Source organism: Acanthopagrus latus, chromosome 22 (genome assembly GCF_904848185.1).
Source record: "Acanthopagrus latus isolate v.2019 chromosome 22, fAcaLat1.1, whole genome shotgun sequence".
Taxonomy (NCBI): Eukaryota; Metazoa; Chordata; class Actinopteri; order Spariformes; family Sparidae; genus Acanthopagrus; species Acanthopagrus latus.
This window is the reverse complement of record NC_051060.1, coordinates 16,863,959-16,882,100: the sequence shown is the minus strand read 5'-3', so window position 1 is coordinate 16,882,100 and position 18,142 is coordinate 16,863,959. Positions and strand designations below refer to the sequence as shown.

Here is an 18,142-nt window from a genome sequence, read left to right as displayed (position 1 = left end):
ATATATATATATATATATATATATATATATCTTTTTTCTTTCTTTTTTTTTTTTTTGATAAACTGATGGATTTTCTTTAATGGGTTGACATAATTTTACAGAATTATGGTGAATTGCTTTATATTGCTTTGTAACTACCCAATAATATAAAGTATAAAGTAGTTAATGAGCCCCTCCACAGCTGTAATAAGACATATAAAACAAAATCTGATGAGTGTCTGTCATGTTTTTTGCAAGGAAAAAAATTATAGCTAAAATTTAGATCCTTAAAATGTATTTAAAAAACATTTTTCATTTAACAAGTTTTGACTGCTGGACACAAGATGTCTCCTCCCTCATTCTGTAGTACATTCTCAGTGTCTGTGCACTGGAGGCTTTACGTTTCCTCATCACCATCATTGTGTTTCCTGTGTTTCAGCAATGGATGTGTGAAAACAGATTGCATCGGTCAAATTCTGCACACACGTCATTCTTCGTATCACAGAGAAACTCAACTGTAGGATCAAGAGGAAAAATGCATTTTTGACTGGAGGAGACTTTGAAATCAGTCTATCTTTAAACACATAGTTTTAAAGTGAAACATCTACTTTAATTCAGCGCTCATTTTAATCAAAAAACATCATTTGTAATAGTAAAACAGTGACAGGGACCATTTTCCTGCAGAATAAATACCTACATTTTATGAATAAAAGTACATTACTTTTATTTCTAGAGGAATATTTTTTATTTTGTGTGGTATTAGTACTTTTACTGAAGCAAACTATCTTAATACTTCTTCCATCACTATCAAGTTGTGGAGCATCAAAATACACATTTGGTAAAACAGGGCTTTTATTTTTACGACCTCGGCCCGGAAGTCCCTCCTCTGATCCTGGTCATCTTGACTCCTGTCTGGTCCGCGCTCCGGTCGCGCTCACAGCTGAGCTGAGGGTGGTAGTTGGGATCAGCACGACCACCGAGCAGCCCTGAGTCTCTGTCCGGATCCCTCAGGATGCATGGGGGCAAGAGAGGACTGGTGGCCCCGCAGAACACTTTTCTGGAGAACATTGTCCGGCGCTCCAGCGGTGAGTTTTACTCTAAGAGGGAAACAAAACAAGAATGAATTGATGTTGATTTGTCACATCAGTCAAAACACCATACAGTAAGTAAACCTAATGTGATTTTTTATGTCATTTAATGGGAAGCAGCATTAATTAACACGTTTTGATGTGAACACTGATGAATTATTGGTCTCTTTTTCTGAATTACTAAGGATTAATGAGCTAAAATCAGTAAAACAGTCTGTTTGAATGACATCTCCTGATACATGAGAAGCACCATCATCATCAGACTTAGTCTCTTGTGGGGTTTAGCTGAGACTACAAGTCATTTACTTGTTTAAATGCTCGTTATATAGTCATATTTATTTAAGGGCTACTCTTTCTGATAACATGTCTGCCATTTCTGATGACTTCCTCTGAATGACTGTAAGAAAAAAAGGGATAGTGTCTTATCAGTCCATGTAGGAGTCAGACAATGTGATCTATTTAACCTGAAGCCATAAAGTGCTCATGATGTGCTGCCTGGTGCCTTTTCCAGTGAGAACTGAGAGTGAAATTGTCTCATTGATTTGATTGATTTCCAACACTCACATTAGACAGTTAAAATGAGAACAATTGGAAAAAAAAAAAAAAAAAAGATACCATTTGCAGCCATTTCTTGAGAATTACATTTAATGTATAATGTGATTACTTGTTGTTGATGGTGACTCAGATGCATTTTATTGTATTTTAATGGCTTGCAGTGCGTGTGCCATCGAATAGTGTATTGTTTTTTATTAGCATTTGTTGTTTATACGTCAGAAAGGTAGTACAGTCATTAAAAATTCATTCCTGGATTGACAGCCTGCATGGCAGAGTGAGGCTGAGTGTGTGTGTGAGATCGAAGGTTTGATGAAAGTGCACGATGCCAGACGCACTGTGGTATAAAGAAAAGACAATGTCTGAAAAGTGTATGTTTTAGGCTAGTGTTGTCCTGGATAATCATCACAAATTCAGACATTTTTGAATTCTGAATCTGTCCGACGTCCAAACACAAAAGCCTGCTGCGTGGACGCATTTAAACCCATCAGATACTCAGATTAAATTAAATTCATTCATTCACATACATAGAGATGTTTTAACTTTAAACATGACTGTTCAGCATCGTCACTCTTTCCTCTCGGGACTGCAGCTCCCTCCAAACTTTGGAGCTGTGCAGCAGGGCTCCTCATCAATATTTCATTACCATCAAGGGTGGAACATAAACATTTCATCAACAACTACTTCTGCCCTCTGACTCGTCTTATTACCGCTGTTTTGCTGCTGCTTTAAAGATGAACGGTCTTATTTCCATTGTATATGGTTATGAAATGTAACCAGCTTTTTTTCTATTGGAACTGACACAATCAAATGCAAAACAGCCAAAATCAGTGCAGCATCAATGAGGCCGAAGTTGCATAACTCCAGTCACGATGGTCGTAAGGATTCCTGACTTTCACTGACAAAACAACCAAAGTGGATCAGTTCAGATGGTCTGCAGGTATGATTTTGCCTCTGAATGCTGTGTTTTCTGATGTTTTGTCACAGAAACCAGTTTCCTGCTGGGAAACGCTCAGATCGTTGAGTGGCCGGTCGTTTACAGCAACGATGGGTTCTGCAAGTTGTCAGGATACCACAGAGCGGAGGTCATGCACCGGAGCAGCACGTGCAAGTAAGATGCTTTATGTAGCACAACGGCCTGAACGTGAAGATACAGATATGAGATGAGATATATGTGAGCTGGCTAGCTGAGGTGTCAAGTCAAATGTATTTAAAAAGCCTTAAAGTCACAATCACACAGCTTCAGTGGGCTGTAGTAAGTTAGGTTAAGGAATCTTTAACTATTCATGTGCTTGTTTTTGGTTTGGTTTTGATTGTTTTTAATGCAATTTTAATGTTCTCTTCACGTCTTAATGTATTTCTATGCCTCTGTAAAGCACTTGGAGTTGCCTCATGTCTGTATGGTTGCTATATAAAGAACAATCTTGTTCTGCCTCTGCTTGATGCTGTTTAAGAGAATATAGCATTTTTCTTTTTCATGTTTAATCTTAGCTCTGTCTCCAGGGACTGCGCTCATCGATCAAGAGGGAGAAAAAAAATGTGAATCAGAAAGATTTCACCACAAAGGCTAATTTTCCTCTTTTATCTTTGTCAAAAAAAACCATCCACGAATCTGATTTTTATACAAACTACTGAAATGCCTGTTTAAAACTTATTAAACGTAATGTGAAGTTTTTACTGTGCCTGTCCAGATAATATTAAACATATCTTATATCTACAATTTTAAGTCTGGATGATTATGGCCATACTTTCCGAGCCACACCACAACAACCAATGAGAGAGGCAGCTGATGGTGCCGCCAAGAAACAGTACACATGGTAGCCCGTGAAGCTAACGTTAGCTAGCATAATACTGTTGAAAGAAAATAAAAATCTCACCTCCAGCTGTTGCTGGGGAATAGAACCTGTGTTGCAAGAACCTTCCGCTTTTGTTTTTTCTTGCCGTATTACTCGTTGCACCATGCCAGTCTCCATTTTGTTTATGTCTGCTTCCCCATAAGATCATATGAGAATGATCAGGTGTGAGCGCAGTGTCAACGCTCAATAGTCAGATTTTTTTTATGAATTAGAGAGATGGTGGTGGAGATGGTAAAAGGTGACAAAAGAGGAGAAATAAAGTAAAACGTGCTGCTTTTACGGCAACTGCTATATATTTAGAACAATTGATCACTTATTTATATTTTTTTCTCTAATTTTGCAGTTTCATGTACGGTGACCTGACCGACAAGAAGACGATAGACAAAATCCAAAGGACCTTTGATAACTACGAGTCTGACTTCTATGAGGTGCTGCTCTACACAAAGAATAGTGAGTGTCAAAATCGAGTCCTGTGTTTTTACTAAAAGAAACGCACCCCACTTGTTTAGCTAACATTTTCCACTGCTGCTTTCATGACGCCCATTTCAATTGTCTCCTCCAGGAACGCCAATATGGCTTTACATGCAGGTCGCTCCAATCCGAAATGAAAATGACAAGGTGGTGCTGTTCCTCTGCACCTTCAGAGACATCACGCTGTTCAAACAGCCGATTGAAGATGAAACAACCAGAGGTATGATCGCCATATCCTTGTATCTGTCATGACTGAACTCTTGAGAGCTGGAACACACAATTTATACCAAGTGAACGTGTCGTCAAGGTCCAGCCATTGTAATCAGAGCTCAATTTGACCCGATCAGACCATGCGGTGTGCGGAGCAGCGGAACATTATGAGTGGCTGTGACCTAATAGACGCATGTTTCCTGGTACGTAACATACAACTGTCCAGGTGTTGCGTGTGCGGGTCAGTGAACAGTGGTCTCTGTGGGTCGATGCAGTGCCATGTCCTAGGGGATGAAGTGTGCCATTAAGACATTCACATACATCAAGCAGAAACAAAAGACACTCGGGCCATATGGAGATGGCAAACACTGATTATACGCAGAGGAAATGAAAGAATACCAGTTCCTTTTAACTGCTTTAAAAATATACGCAAATGTTAACTCTACATAGAATATATTTGGGTGACGTAGTGACAAAAATATTCGTCTTTTACAACAAGTTTTACATACTGGATTTAAATGTTTTGTTTACTAGTCAAAGTGTTTTCCGCATGAAGAAAATGAATGTAATATTGCTTTGGCGTCATCAAAAAGAGACTGTCCACTTCCGCTTTGTGAAAATGAATATGTGGGACGTTTTGTATTATGATTTGCTGTGCGCCGGTGTTATAAATTGTTCTGTGGTCTCTAAGCAGGATGGACAAAGTTTGCCCGACTGACGCGGGCACTGACCAACAATCGCAACCTGGTGCAGCAGATAGCACCGCTGAGCAAGACTGAGGTCAGCCAAAGGCCCTCCAGACTGGCAGAGGTGAGCAGGAAAACAGAAAAAAGATACATCAGTTATTTTTTTTAAAAAAAGGAGCATTTCCTTGCATTGAACACCACAAACACAAAACTAAACAGAACTTTAAACTTTGCATTTCTGGCTCCGTACTATTGTTTCATGGTAAGTATGGCTCTACAAACCCAGCTACCATGCAGTCTAATGACATCAGGCCTTGGTTTTCAATGAGACTACTGTTCATTGTTACACTTTACATGTGATTTTTATACTCACATGGTGGTAAATGTTCCCCCTCACTAAAGGCTCTCCAGCTGGGATCAGACATCATGCCTCAGTACAAACAGGAGGCCCCCAAGACCCCGCCACACATCATCCTCCACTACTGCACCTTCAAGACCACCTGGGACTGGGTCATCCTCATCCTCACCTTCTACACCGCCATCATGGTGCCCTATAACGTCTCTTTTAAGACCAAACAAAACAACTTGGTTTGGCTGGTGCTGGACAGCGTGGTGGACGTCATCTTCCTGATCGACATCGTGCTTAACTTCCACACCACCTTCGTGGGTCCAGCTGGGGAGGTCGTTTCAGACGCAAAGCTGATACGAATGAACTACCTGAAGACATGGTTTGTTATCGACCTGCTGTCCTGCCTGCCCTATGATATCATCAATGCCTTTGAAAATGTGGACGAGGTGAGTGAACTTCACACCTCTGCCCAGGTGGGATTTGTTTTGCAGGCATCGGTGCTTAACACTGCATGTGAGTAACAAAACATTTCTTGTTTTTTTTCTCTACGAAGGATGCCGTGACATCTGCACTTTCATCAGGTCATCACAGTGACTCTTCACATTTCCACAGGAATACCACACGGGCAGAAGACTCTGTTCTCCCAGTAAGGAAATCCAAGTTTTTCTTTTAAGACTGTTATAATCAATATTTCTTATATTAACAATGGATTAAATGACTCAATGGAATATAAAAGAAATTGCTCATACTGATGAAATGACAAAGAATCTACCTGACTATGTAGATTTAGCATCTTTTGGCTTGTTGTTTTGGTTTTATGACTCACAGGTCCTGGTTTGCTTCATTCTTACTACCCCCATCAGCTGTTTTCAGATGATAAAGCCGCTGTATGCTCTCTACAAAGTTAGTAGCTGTATGCTACTGAATACACAGTTAGACATTTTGGAGCATTTAAAGCATCCGTGGCCTCTAAGGAGCCAGCTACTTCCCCCAAGAGGTGGTGGAGACCAAAATAGAGTTAATTTTGGACTTGATAAGACATCGACATGAAACTCTTTTCTCTCTCTTTTCTCGACTTTCCAACTGTTTTTGGAACGACTGAACTAAATCTTATTGTGAAACGAGTCGTTTTGCATGTATCGATGGTTTAACAGCCACTTCAGCCACAAAGAAATCTTGCCAATATTGACATTTAGGAACCTGGTACAAGCAGATTTATCTCCCTTTTTTTGGCTTGTACAGTTAATCGATTCATTCTCAACCAATCATTTCTTCTCTGACTTACATCCTCCGCCTGTCTTTCATTGAAGGGTCTCAGCAGCCTCTTCAGCTCCCTGAAGGTGATCCGCCTGCTCCGTCTGGGCCGCGTTGCCCGGAAGTTGGACCACTACCTGGAGTACGGAGCGGCGGTCCTGGTTCTGCTGGTGTGTGTCTTCGGCCTTGTGGCTCACTGGCTGGCCTGCATCTGGTACAGCATCGGGGACTACGAGGTTATCGACGAGACCACCAACACCATCAAGACAGACAGCTGGCTGTACCAGCTGGCCCTGAGCATCGGGACTCCTTACCGCTACAACACCAGCGGTACGGGACAGTGGGAAGGTGGTCCCAACAAGGACACGCTGTACATTTCTTCTCTCTACTTCACCATGACGAGTCTCACCACCATCGGGTTTGGCAACATCGCTCCGGCCACGGACGGCGAGAAGATCTTCTCTGTGGCAATGATGATGGTGGGCTGTAAGTACTCAGTTATCCTACAACATCAAGCACTTTATTTACTACTGTCTTGAATTTTTTCTAAATCACATATTAGAAAACAACGAGTCCAGTAGGTCTGACATTACATAGCAAACATCATTCTTACAGTGCTGGGCTTGCTATGTGTGGTGGTTAATGGAGCAGTAAATGGAGATGGCAAGTCACAATACAGATGCATAAATCCTCAGTGCCAGTCTTTCCTCCATTCTCCGCCAGAGCCTCTGACAAATTGCACAAAACCTAAGTGTATCAATTGCCAGTGGACAGTGTGTCAAGTGAAATTCAAGGGAGTCTTCTCCAAAACAGCTTAAATCAGAGTGACCACTGTTTTTCTTCTTCAATGGACATACAGTACAACCTTGACAGTTCAGATAAATCTCAGCAGAGGACAGAAGAACAGCAGCTCCTCTGTTGTTTCAGTGGTGTACAGTATGAGGGCAATATTTGATGGAATGCGGGTTACAAAAGCAAAGATGGCATCAGAGTTATGCTCGTTCACCCTCATTGTCTTCACTGGAAAACCTGCTAATGACACACTGTAAAAATATTACCGTACAAGTGAGAGGAGCACATTTACTATTATATTTTATATCATCTAGTTGTCATTACTCATGTGTCAGTGTAAAACCAACACATTACTGTTGTAGATGTTTGATTCTGGATTAACCCGTTGATCTTGATGATTTTCTCCATAAATCGATTGATCGTTTGGTTTGTAAATATTTTGAAAATTGTGATAAATGTTGCCCAGAACCTGAAGAGACACCTTCACAGCACTTCGTTTTGCCCAACCAACAGTCCAAAACTCTATAACAAATACAAATGAATAAAAATCATACAAAGGAAAAGCTGCAAATTTTCACATTTGTGAACCATGAGATGTTGCTGGAATAAAAATGTGATATTAAAATGGTAACTACTTAATTGGCTGTCAGTCGACCAATTGATTAATCAGTTAATCATACTGGTAAAAATAACATGAAGCATTTAACTTTGTTTCAACTGTACTTGTTAGTGTTAGTGTAATTATTAGAAGTTTAATTTAGTGGAGTGAGAACTATATTATAGTATTTCCCATGAAAAGAAAAGACTTTGATCAGTACTTGAGTAAATGTCGGCCTTCTTACTAAAGTGTAAGCACTAGTTTGGACACTTGTGTTTTAGCCACTATTAGCATTAGCATCACGTTACTGTAGCAACTATAATGTGACAAATATCAATGTTTATATATTAATAATTCAATATAAGCACAAAATTTATAAACATAAAAAAGGAATTTTTAAGTCTTAAAGTAATTCAAACTGTCTGAGCTGCATCGTACAATAACTGATATTTAGCCATGGCTAGCCCAGCTAGCTAGCCATATAAGTACTAAGTAATAAGTACAACAGTGACTGCTGCCTATCAACAGCAGTTTTCACCCACTTGTTATAAGAACATCAGTTACCAGTTTACACCAGCAGCCCATTTTTAATTAGCATCTGCTGGTACAACAACATCTGTATAGCTTTAGCCACATCGATATCCCAATCACTCCACAGTGAATGGTACATTATCTTTTGATGCTACTTTCATTTCATTCATGCATTCATGCATTCTTAATATGCCAGTACAACCTTGCAGGAGCCGAAACAATCTGGATGCATTTACTTGCGTGGTAGACACGCTAATGTGCTCCACAGCCCGACTGACCATCTGACAGCTGCCGGTAAAGAAACATATGGTGTTGGATGTTGTGCAGGACCAGGAGTATCTGCACAGATGCGATGCTAAATCCAAGCTCAGCGATGAACACATGGCTGGTTTTTCTTACAGACAAGTGTGTGCTGGTTAAGTTCTATTTTTGTCTACAGCCTTAAAAACAGAATGTTTAAAATATAATTCAATTGATCCAGGAAACAAAATGAGGCTCAGTGGGTTGTCTGTGTCTTCTCTGTCTCTTGTGAGAATCCTGCTATTTTCCACACGCTCACACAGTTTTTTGTTGTGGCAGCAGGAAGCTCCCCTGTCAGGACATCAGGGACAGTAGCTTCCTCTTTTTAGATTCACTTTGCAGCTCTGGCCAGGATCACCATATGAAGGTACATCAAAGATATCAGCAAGGAGGGATCAGCTTCAGACCATGAAGAACTCATGCTGATTTATTTCCACATTTAGACAAATATTTTGTTGTCCCGGCAGGGCAAGTTAAATAAGCACTACATTCAAGAGGAATAGGTAAATCCTGGGCAGTGGAATTATTATCTTGCATTTTAAATGTTGTAAACATAAAGAATTCTTGAAATACAACAGTGTTTGGTCATTCACAGGCTCTCTCGCCACATGTAATTCACATTTAGCTGCAGCCTCTGTGTTTGAACCACCGGGGAGAGCGTAGGTCTCGGCTCTGTCGATAATAAAAAGTGACATGTTCAGCGCCATCACAGCCTGCTGTGTGAGGGTCTGTCTGAAGGTGGGTCAACACCACACTCCATCAGAAAAGCTTTGTCTTTTATCAACGAAAATCTATTTGATTTTTCTTTTAAAAGACAAATCACATATAGACAAAGACAAAAAGACAAGACAATAAACAATAAACTGTATATGAAAGCATTTTGAACAGGTCTTATCTGGGCTACATGATGTGTTTAGAGAATAAATGTTTTTCATTTTGACTGATTTAAACTGAGTCCAGATGATGCCATTATTCTTAACAACAACATTCAGTACCTTTTTTAAAATTGGCAACTATTTTGATAATTGATTAGTCACTTTGAATAATTAAAGTAAATCAAAATTATCTGATTCCAGCCTCTAAAATGTGAATATTTGCTGGTCATCTACCCCTCTGTGACCAAATCTGAGGATGCTTCTGATCAACATTTTACCCCATATTTGGACCAAAAAACTGTTCGATTCACGGAGAAAATAACTGCCAGATTAGTAGAGAATTAAAATAGTATAAGTTGCAGCCATGAGTTGCAGTTTTAGATGAGACACAACCATGAATTTGATCCATGTAGATCCTCGTGTGAAATCCTGTCTTTATGTTGTATAATAGTCTTTCAATGTCCAGACTTTAAAGCAGCAACAAGGAACTTTATATTTTGTTGTTTTTGGCGGCCCCTGTGGACAAAAATGGTATGAGCACTGGTTGTGGTAAAGATCTGTAATGATGTAATGTGTTTACTCCAACTAAATTACGACGTAACATTGACCATTCATACAACCTGGGATGAATTGTAATCCGACAGCTACAACATGTGAATTCTCTGTCATTTTGCTGAGTTGAGGTTAAAGTAATCAACATTGCCTAGTAATGATAAATGTTTAGAAAGAGCCCATCTTCATGCTGATGGTCTTGTATTGAATTGAGACTTTTTCATAGCCAGTTAAAACTTATTTTTGTGGCCTCAGTTTAACTTTACATTAAAACTGTAGCTGTAATCAAGGGATTGTTGAATATTAAATGTGCCTAATCTCACTTTATTCTAACGTTTCATTTACAAAAAAACATGTCTGTTCACCTTAAAAGGCAACTCTAAAACAAGGCAACCTCATTTAAACGACTTTGAGCCACTTGATAAAAATAGAAATCTATTTTTACGCGTGTCTGTATTATTTTCATCACCCACTGCGGTTACAGTAATAGCTTCACCTATAGTGTCACTGCCTCCACGGCAGCCTTTCCTTACAGTTTCCTCCATCACGACTCGCCTTCGCGCTCTAACCTTTGGCCCAAACAGCATGTAAAGCTGTGCAATAAAGCCAAACTGACAGCCACGCTTCAAGGTTTGTACTTCCAAAAGTAAACATCCAGCACTCTGGTGGCGTGTCGATCCCGAAGACCGCTCGGTCACACTGAAGCGTCAGATTCAATTACGGCCGATAAATCTCCTGCTACAGATACGGTAATTATGCGAGAGCAAGAGGAGAAAAGGGAGAGTTTGCCTGCAGGCACGGTTGTAAGTAAAAGGACAATGAGCCATCACGTTAGATATGTATCCTAACCTCTGTGATCCTGCTGTGGCGACTGGAGATGACTCTTTCCTCTTGAGTGGGTAAAACCTCACGATAAGAGATGCTGACTGACTCTTTGAGGTCACTGCAGCGCTGCAGCACAGCACTCTTTACCGAAGAAATGTGCATAATGAATTACATTATAAAGGCTCGATCAACCACTCATTCTGTGTGTGTGTGTGTGTGTCTCATGTTAAAAGAACTATATTGTCCAGCATGATTTTGGGAGTAGAAATATAGTTTATTCAACAAAATCCCCTAAATTGCATAATTTCCAGTTTCCAAAGACTTGCCCATTAAAATTTGTATTTGTAATGGTATTTGTAATGACATTTTGAGGGGAAACTAATGCATAATAGACTGTATGATATTATTGTAATTGTAATAGTTTAAATGTGTAGTTTGTGGGGGATCTCAAGGGTTAAAAATCCCTTAGAATCACTCTTTAAACACGAAACCATCCTTGATTTATACATAATCAGGACTTTTTCAGTGAAGGAGAAAATTATAATCTCAAGTAGGAAAGACAAGGATAAATAGTTTTACTTGGTTGTTTTCCATGTTTTAATCAATTCTAAGGTGACTTTTATCAAATGATAACTCCTTAAACTACTGATTTTATCTTTTAATCCATAATTTTTTTTTTTACTACTTATTGACACATTTGCCCCTAACTTTTGAACCTTAATTCAAATTTGTCCTATTTGAGGTAAAAATACAGGTTTGTAAATTTTATGGATGCCCAATTCCTGCTTATCAAATATAAATTTAGGTTGTGTTTGTTTGAAATACAAATCCTGATTGTTTCAATCATTTTTCAAGCAAAATTATCAAAGTTTTACTGGTTCCAGTGCTTTTTCCTTGTTTTGTCTATCCTTTATAGTGTTCCTTTATACTCCACCTCAACAGAAGCTCCTTTCTCCCACAGAAAACACTGCTCCTGAAATGCCTCGTCAGTAGCCCCGCCTTTATTTCAGTGACTTCTTGACATCACACTACGTCACCATGTCACACATTCGCATAATTGATGCCTAGCAGATGATTTTGGACACAATAATTGATTTATCACAGCTGCTCTGTTGTTGTTAGCAATTCTGGCACAGGCGTGTGTGAGCTGACCAATCAGAGGTCTTCACTGCTTTTCTTTTTCATTTATGGCAGCAAGTGAAGATTGTTTGGGTTTTAGACTGACACATGTGGACTGTCATGTGGAATGATGTCTAGAATGAAACATATTCAGTCTTCTCATGCTGTTGAATAAATCAGTCAGGTTTTGTTTTTGCCTGACTTTTGCTCTCCACACTTTAATTTCAGCGCTGCTCTATGCAACCATCTTTGGAAATGTCACCACCATCTTCCAGCAGATGTACACCAACACAAACCGCTACCATGAGATGCTCAACAACGTGCGCGACTTCCTCAAACTCTATCAGGTTCCCAAAGGTCTTAGCGAGAGGGTCATGGACTTCATCGTGTCCACCTGGGCCATGTCGAAGGGCATCGACACGGATAAGGTATCATTATGGATCTGAAACAAATGTGTGTCAGCATATTGCCACCTTACACTCAAATGTGTCAGATATGTTATCACGATGCACTGATTAAATATAGGTCTGCTGTGACTTCACGTGTGTTTTAAGTCCAAAGTTAAACTGATGCAGGGCTCGGTCACTGACTGAAGGAAGCGTGCTATCATTTTAAACAGGGTCATAAAAGACGTATAAGTGGGGTTCATGTGTGGACGTGGTGATAACGAGCAATATCAAGACTCATAGGTCACAGAAGACAGCCGAGTGCACTCGTTCACACTCAGAAACTGCCTGAGACTTTGCTGGATCACGTGCAGAAGTGTGCGTTGATCAGTTTACGTAATGCATTCACCTACACGACCACTATTGCCTCATGACTAACTTCTCTGACACCTCGCCGCCTCTTTCTCAGGTTCTCTCAATTTGTCCCAAAGACATGCGGGCAGATATCTGCGTCCACCTCAACAGGCAGGTGTTCAATGACCACCCGGCGTTTCGTCTGGCCAGCGACGGCTGTCTGCGCTCTCTGGCTGTGGAGTTTCAGACCACGCACTGCGCACCCGGAGACCTCATCTTCCACATCGGAGAGAGCGTCGACACCCTCTGCTTCGTGGTCTCCGGTTCACTAGAAGTCATCCAGGATGATGAAGTCATTGCAATACTGGGTAATGTTGCGTAATGTCATGGCACGTTTTATCTGTTGGTGTAGATAAGACCAAAGGAAAGGTTGTCCCAGTGTCTCAGTGTGGACTCTATCTGAATACATATATTTGTCATATAACATATATATATTGAATCCTTGTGTTTTCTGTCACTTTAAGGTCTACATACTTTAAAACAGACTGATGATGTGTGTGTTCCATCCAGGTAAAGGTGACGTGTTTGGGGACGTGTTCTGGAAAGAGAGCACGATGGCCCGGGCTTGTGCAAACGTCCGAGCTCTGACTTACTGCGACCTGCACGTCATCAGGAGGGACGCTCTGATGAAGGTGCTGGAGTTCTACACCGCGTTCGCCAATACGTTCTCCCGCAACCTCATCCTCACCTGCAATCTACGAAAACGGGTAAAAATAACTGGAGTGAATCTTTCTTTCTTTGCAGTAAGTTATCGGTACTGGTTGCATTCGGTTATTTATGAATGTCGGAAAAAGCTGCTAGCAATGTTCCCCTAATTTGGGGTCAAAATCAGGAAATGTTAGGGAAGTTTTCACCAGCTGTACCTCTAACAGGCCTTCCAGGTTCAAATGTTGACACTGGACATCAACTAAATGAAGAGCGTCTTTTTCTTGGTTTTCCTGCGCAGATGATGAGTTGAGTCTTAACACAGGCTCATCTGAGGCAGAGATGCGAGCAGTCATGGATTGTCCGCAGTAGCGAAGCGTCAAAGCGTCCCACTTGGAGGCACCTAAAGACACACATAAAGCTTTTTTTTCTAAAGTGAGACTGAAGCCACTCAGCTAAATGTGTCGAGGGTTTTCAAATGAGAACGCAAATCCACCTACCCAACTCACCAATGTGTGAAATGCATCGCTCTATATAATTCTGCACTTTCATCCAGTTTCCAAAGGGAGCATTCAGATCTCAGGAGCTTATGTGGCAACAGGAAAAATCACAAAGATTTAATGATAATATAAATAGTAACGCATCGAAAACTATTCCTGCGAGTCCAAACTCTGACTTGTATCAATATTTGATGGAGCCTCTTCCAGGCTATACATATTAATCCCATGAAGACATTGAGATGTATTTCCTTCCCTGTCTTGATAGTAAGCTGCTCATATAACTGCATCATCCTGTGGGATCGACATACATTTTTAATGAGTATTCCCTTTAAAGACATTCTGGCACATGTGATTTGCTGTGCTCTTTGTTCAGGAGCGGTTTATATGAAATACTTCTGAGGTACAAGAAGCTCTTATCAATTCAAATATGCACTTTTAAAACAGAATGACATTTACTCCATATAATCTCTCTATCCAGCTTCCCTGAGGGACCCTTCAGCAGTCCTGGAACAGTGCAGCTGTGTGTTTACAGATTTATAATGATTGTATAATGTTTTAAGTAACTATATACTTTTCTAATGCTTTGTGTTATCATGTACACTGAAGACAAACAGCCACCACGGCTCCAAATCTAAACAGTTTCAAGGCAAATTGTGGCTACATGGTGAAACATTAATGACTTGTACTTTAAATGTGTTCAATGAAAAATAAAGCCATCTATTATTCATTTGAGCTGCTTTAGAAACATTTCGTGCCGGCATAGGTTTAAGATTTACTCTCTGCCCCCTTTACTGTTACGTGTTCAGCTGAATCCAGAAGGCACACAGGTGAAACACAGTCAGTGCACAAAAGCAACTCTAAAACATTTTCCTTTTGGTTTCGGTGTTGTTCAGTATTTCTGTTTTCTTTTCCACCATAAAAGTGCCCTTGAGCTTGTGTGTACAAATTGTCTAACACGTGGGCACCTCAGGAAAGTTGGATCAAGATCACTTCAGTTGATAGATCTGTCTCTCAGGTTGTGGCTTTCAATATAAAATATTAAGTTTGTTCGTTTCACATCAAACTAGGTTAGTGAAATGTTGATGTTGTATTTTTCTCTAAGATACATTATGTAACATTTCTGCTTAAAAATGTGAAAGTAGATCTTTGTTATATATTTGCTTCTGTTGTGTACTGACTGTAATTTTATTTAAGGTAATTTATTTATGGATTTATGGAGATTCCTGGTGAAGCTTTGGTGCTAAAGTAAGTGCTAACTGCTGCTAGAGTCAGCTAGCTGCTGTTAGCTCGGTAAGCGGTCCTTGCTGACTCGGCAAGTTGCAAGGTCTTTCTTAGTTTCTGATGTAACCAGAAACTTTCGGGTCCTTGATATCGCTCCATTATATCTCCATTAACCGATTCCTTTGTGCATTGCTGCATTCAAGTCTTTAATATTTAAATATACATCAGGTTGATTCAAAACTGCATTATGTATATACATTCTGGAGAGCTCTACCATCATAATGTAAATGTGTCTCAGCCACGTCACCGTCCTCATGCATAGGTTGTTCTCTCTCGCAGGTCATCTTCAGAAAGATCGCTGACGTGAAGCGGGAGCAGGAGCGCCAGAAGAGCGAGGTGACTCTCTCCATTCCTGACGACCACCCAGTCCGCAAGTTGTTCCAGAGGTTCAGGCAGCAGAGAGACGCTCAAACGGACGGAGAGTCCCACGGTTACTATGATCACAACTGCGTGCTGGTGGAGCCGCAGCACCACCATCACCCCGACTCAAACTCCTACACGCAGTGTCAGTCTGTATCCTCTCAGCAGCTGGAGTACAGCTCCAACGTGCAGGCTAACGCGGCCTCCACAGGAGGAGGGAGTGCAGGTGGCATGGCTGCACCTCCAAAAGCGTTGGTCATCGCTGAGGCGCCGGAGAGAGGCTGCAAACAGGAGGCCGGGGAGTCTTTATCAATGCCTTGTGCTGATAGTCAGAGGGTCAGAGGTCCTGTAAGGACCAGTGGTGCAGGTGGGGAGGGAGCTGTAGGCGGTGTAAAAGGCAGAGGTGGTCGAGGCTGGGCAAAGTTCAGAAACACCACTTCAGCTGCGCCACCGCCTCCTGCCGTCGAGGAAGAAAAGCAGCCACAAAAAGCAGAAGAGTTGCCAAAAGGATCTGAATCCTCCGAGCAGTTAACAGCTGCCGGCAAGACCCGGGAGTCTGAGGAGACGGGGAGTGCAGAGGGTGGCAACAATGCAGGAGAAGCTGGTGAAGAAACAAGCGCCATGCACAAAACGGACTCCTGTGACAGTGGCATCACAAAGAGCGATCTACGCATCGACAGAGCCGGAGATTCAAGAAACTCCTTTGAAAGGAGCCCGATGGAAAGGAGCCCGATGGAGAGGAACCCATTTGAGCAGAGTCTCGGGGTCGACTCCCTCAAGCACTCTTTAGTTCAGCCGGCGTCTGAACAAACGTTGCTTCAAGCGACCCTGCACGAGGCCAAGCTGGAGCTGAAGGGGGACATTCAGAACCTGAGCGGCCGCCTGTCGGTCCTCGAGTCTCAGGTGAGCGAGATCCTCAGGCTGCTGTCAATAAAAAGAAGACTGTCGCTGCCACCGACCTCTTCACCGAAGGCCAGACTGAAAAGTCAGGAAGCCACTGCCTGCAGACCTGCCACACCGGAAGTGGACGATGGACCGTTTTGAATTTAGTGTGCATCAATTTAAAGAAAAAAGAAGAGAACATGGATTTAGACACGCACCAGTTTGCATGTCTTGCTGGACTCTGACCTGCCAAAGACATTTGTTGCATTAAACACTTGACTGCATGCAGAAAAAATCCCTGTAATCTTACTTTAGCACTATAAAACCCAGGGATTATACTAAAAGTCTTGAACGTAGGAGGCACTTTTATGCTCTTGTGTATGCCACATTCAAAAATGCCAAGAGGTACAGGAACAACTACTGAACAAACCACTTTTACTGTTACATGTATAGTTACGAAATTATTATTATTGTTATTATTATTCTTTTTTTACCAGCATTATAAACCAGCGTAGAACTCCATGGATCATGTTACAATACTCCAATGAGGGCTGTGGGTGAAACATCTTAGACTGTAAAAATCTGTTAAAATATTGAGGTCAAATCTATTTAAGTCCTGAGAGGCAAATAAGAAAGAAGTTCTGATGAGCCATTTTTCAGTTTTCAGTTATTGTTGTTTTTTTTTTTTTAATGAGAAATGTGAAAGTTTGACAGGTACATAGAGTTAGCAAGATTGTTATCAGTCCTGTTATATCTTGTGCTCAATGTGCAAAGGTGACTCATTAACACTCACCTTTAGGAAAACAAAAATGTTTTTTAGTTCACTTGAGAGCACAGTGATGGCGCGCTTGAGCCTCTTGTGGCCAAAATGAGTATTACAAAAAAACAAGGCAAGGCCTGTTTAGCACAGTTCAGACACAAGGAAACTCAAAGTGCTTTACAGGGAAATACAAATAGCATTAGAATACATTAAAAAAAAAAAAACAAGTAAGAAGACATCAAGAAACAAAACATTAAAGCAGGTTAAGAAATAGGGACGTAGGCTGAAATAGAAAAAGGTTCAAAAGAGACAAGACTTGAAAATCAAAGTCACAGTAACGTTTAAAGCCTTAAAAATTGGAAAACAGAAAGGTCTTAAATTAAAAGAGGGAGAGTTGGAGCAAACACAAACATGATTCTAACATGAGAGAACTTTTTTTTTTTTTTCTTTTTTACCACCTGTGTTTTTATAGAATAGAAATACTTAAAAAATGAAAATGGATCACAAGAATGTTTCTTCTCTCTTGCCTCTCAGGGCTCGAGTCAAACTTTTTGTCTGACAGATTTTGGGTGTGTTTTACAGGAAATGGCCAGAATTCGAAGGTCATCTCCAGAACTGCAGGGGGCAGCACCACCGCTTAGTGCTGCTCAGTGTAGAGCGCCAAAGCCACTCCTCTTCCAGTTCACTCCACGGGTCTTTATTTGAGAATAAATCTTTTTATGGCAGTGAAAGAGACAAATAAGTTTTTTTTTTATATATGATACTTGTTAAATAATGTCTCTTTTATCTTATTTTAGCAGGACATCCTCAGTTTGAGTTTATGTTGACCGACTTCAGTCCAGACTACTTTAGACTTGTTAATTGTCAGGTGATGATA

The 18,142-nt window shown here is 40.8% G+C and overlaps 1 protein-coding gene across 1 annotated transcript; it reads left to right on the top strand.

Moving 5' to 3' along the window:
• Positions 1-750: 750 nt before the first annotated feature.
• On the top strand, positions 751-17,489 carry LOC119012687 (potassium voltage-gated channel subfamily H member 5-like). The gene is made up of 12 exons (XM_037086718.1): positions 751-1,064; positions 2,607-2,730; positions 3,819-3,925; positions 4,038-4,166; positions 4,851-4,966; positions 5,245-5,637; positions 5,745-5,837; positions 6,502-6,931; positions 12,266-12,465; positions 12,893-13,145; positions 13,348-13,544; positions 15,543-17,489. The coding sequence occupies exons 1-12, from the start codon at positions 992-994 to the stop codon at positions 16,665-16,667; spliced, it is 3,240 nt and encodes a 1,079-aa protein (XP_036942613.1). The 5' UTR covers positions 751-991; the 3' UTR covers positions 16,668-17,489.
• The last annotated feature ends 653 nt before the right edge of the window (positions 17,490-18,142 follow it).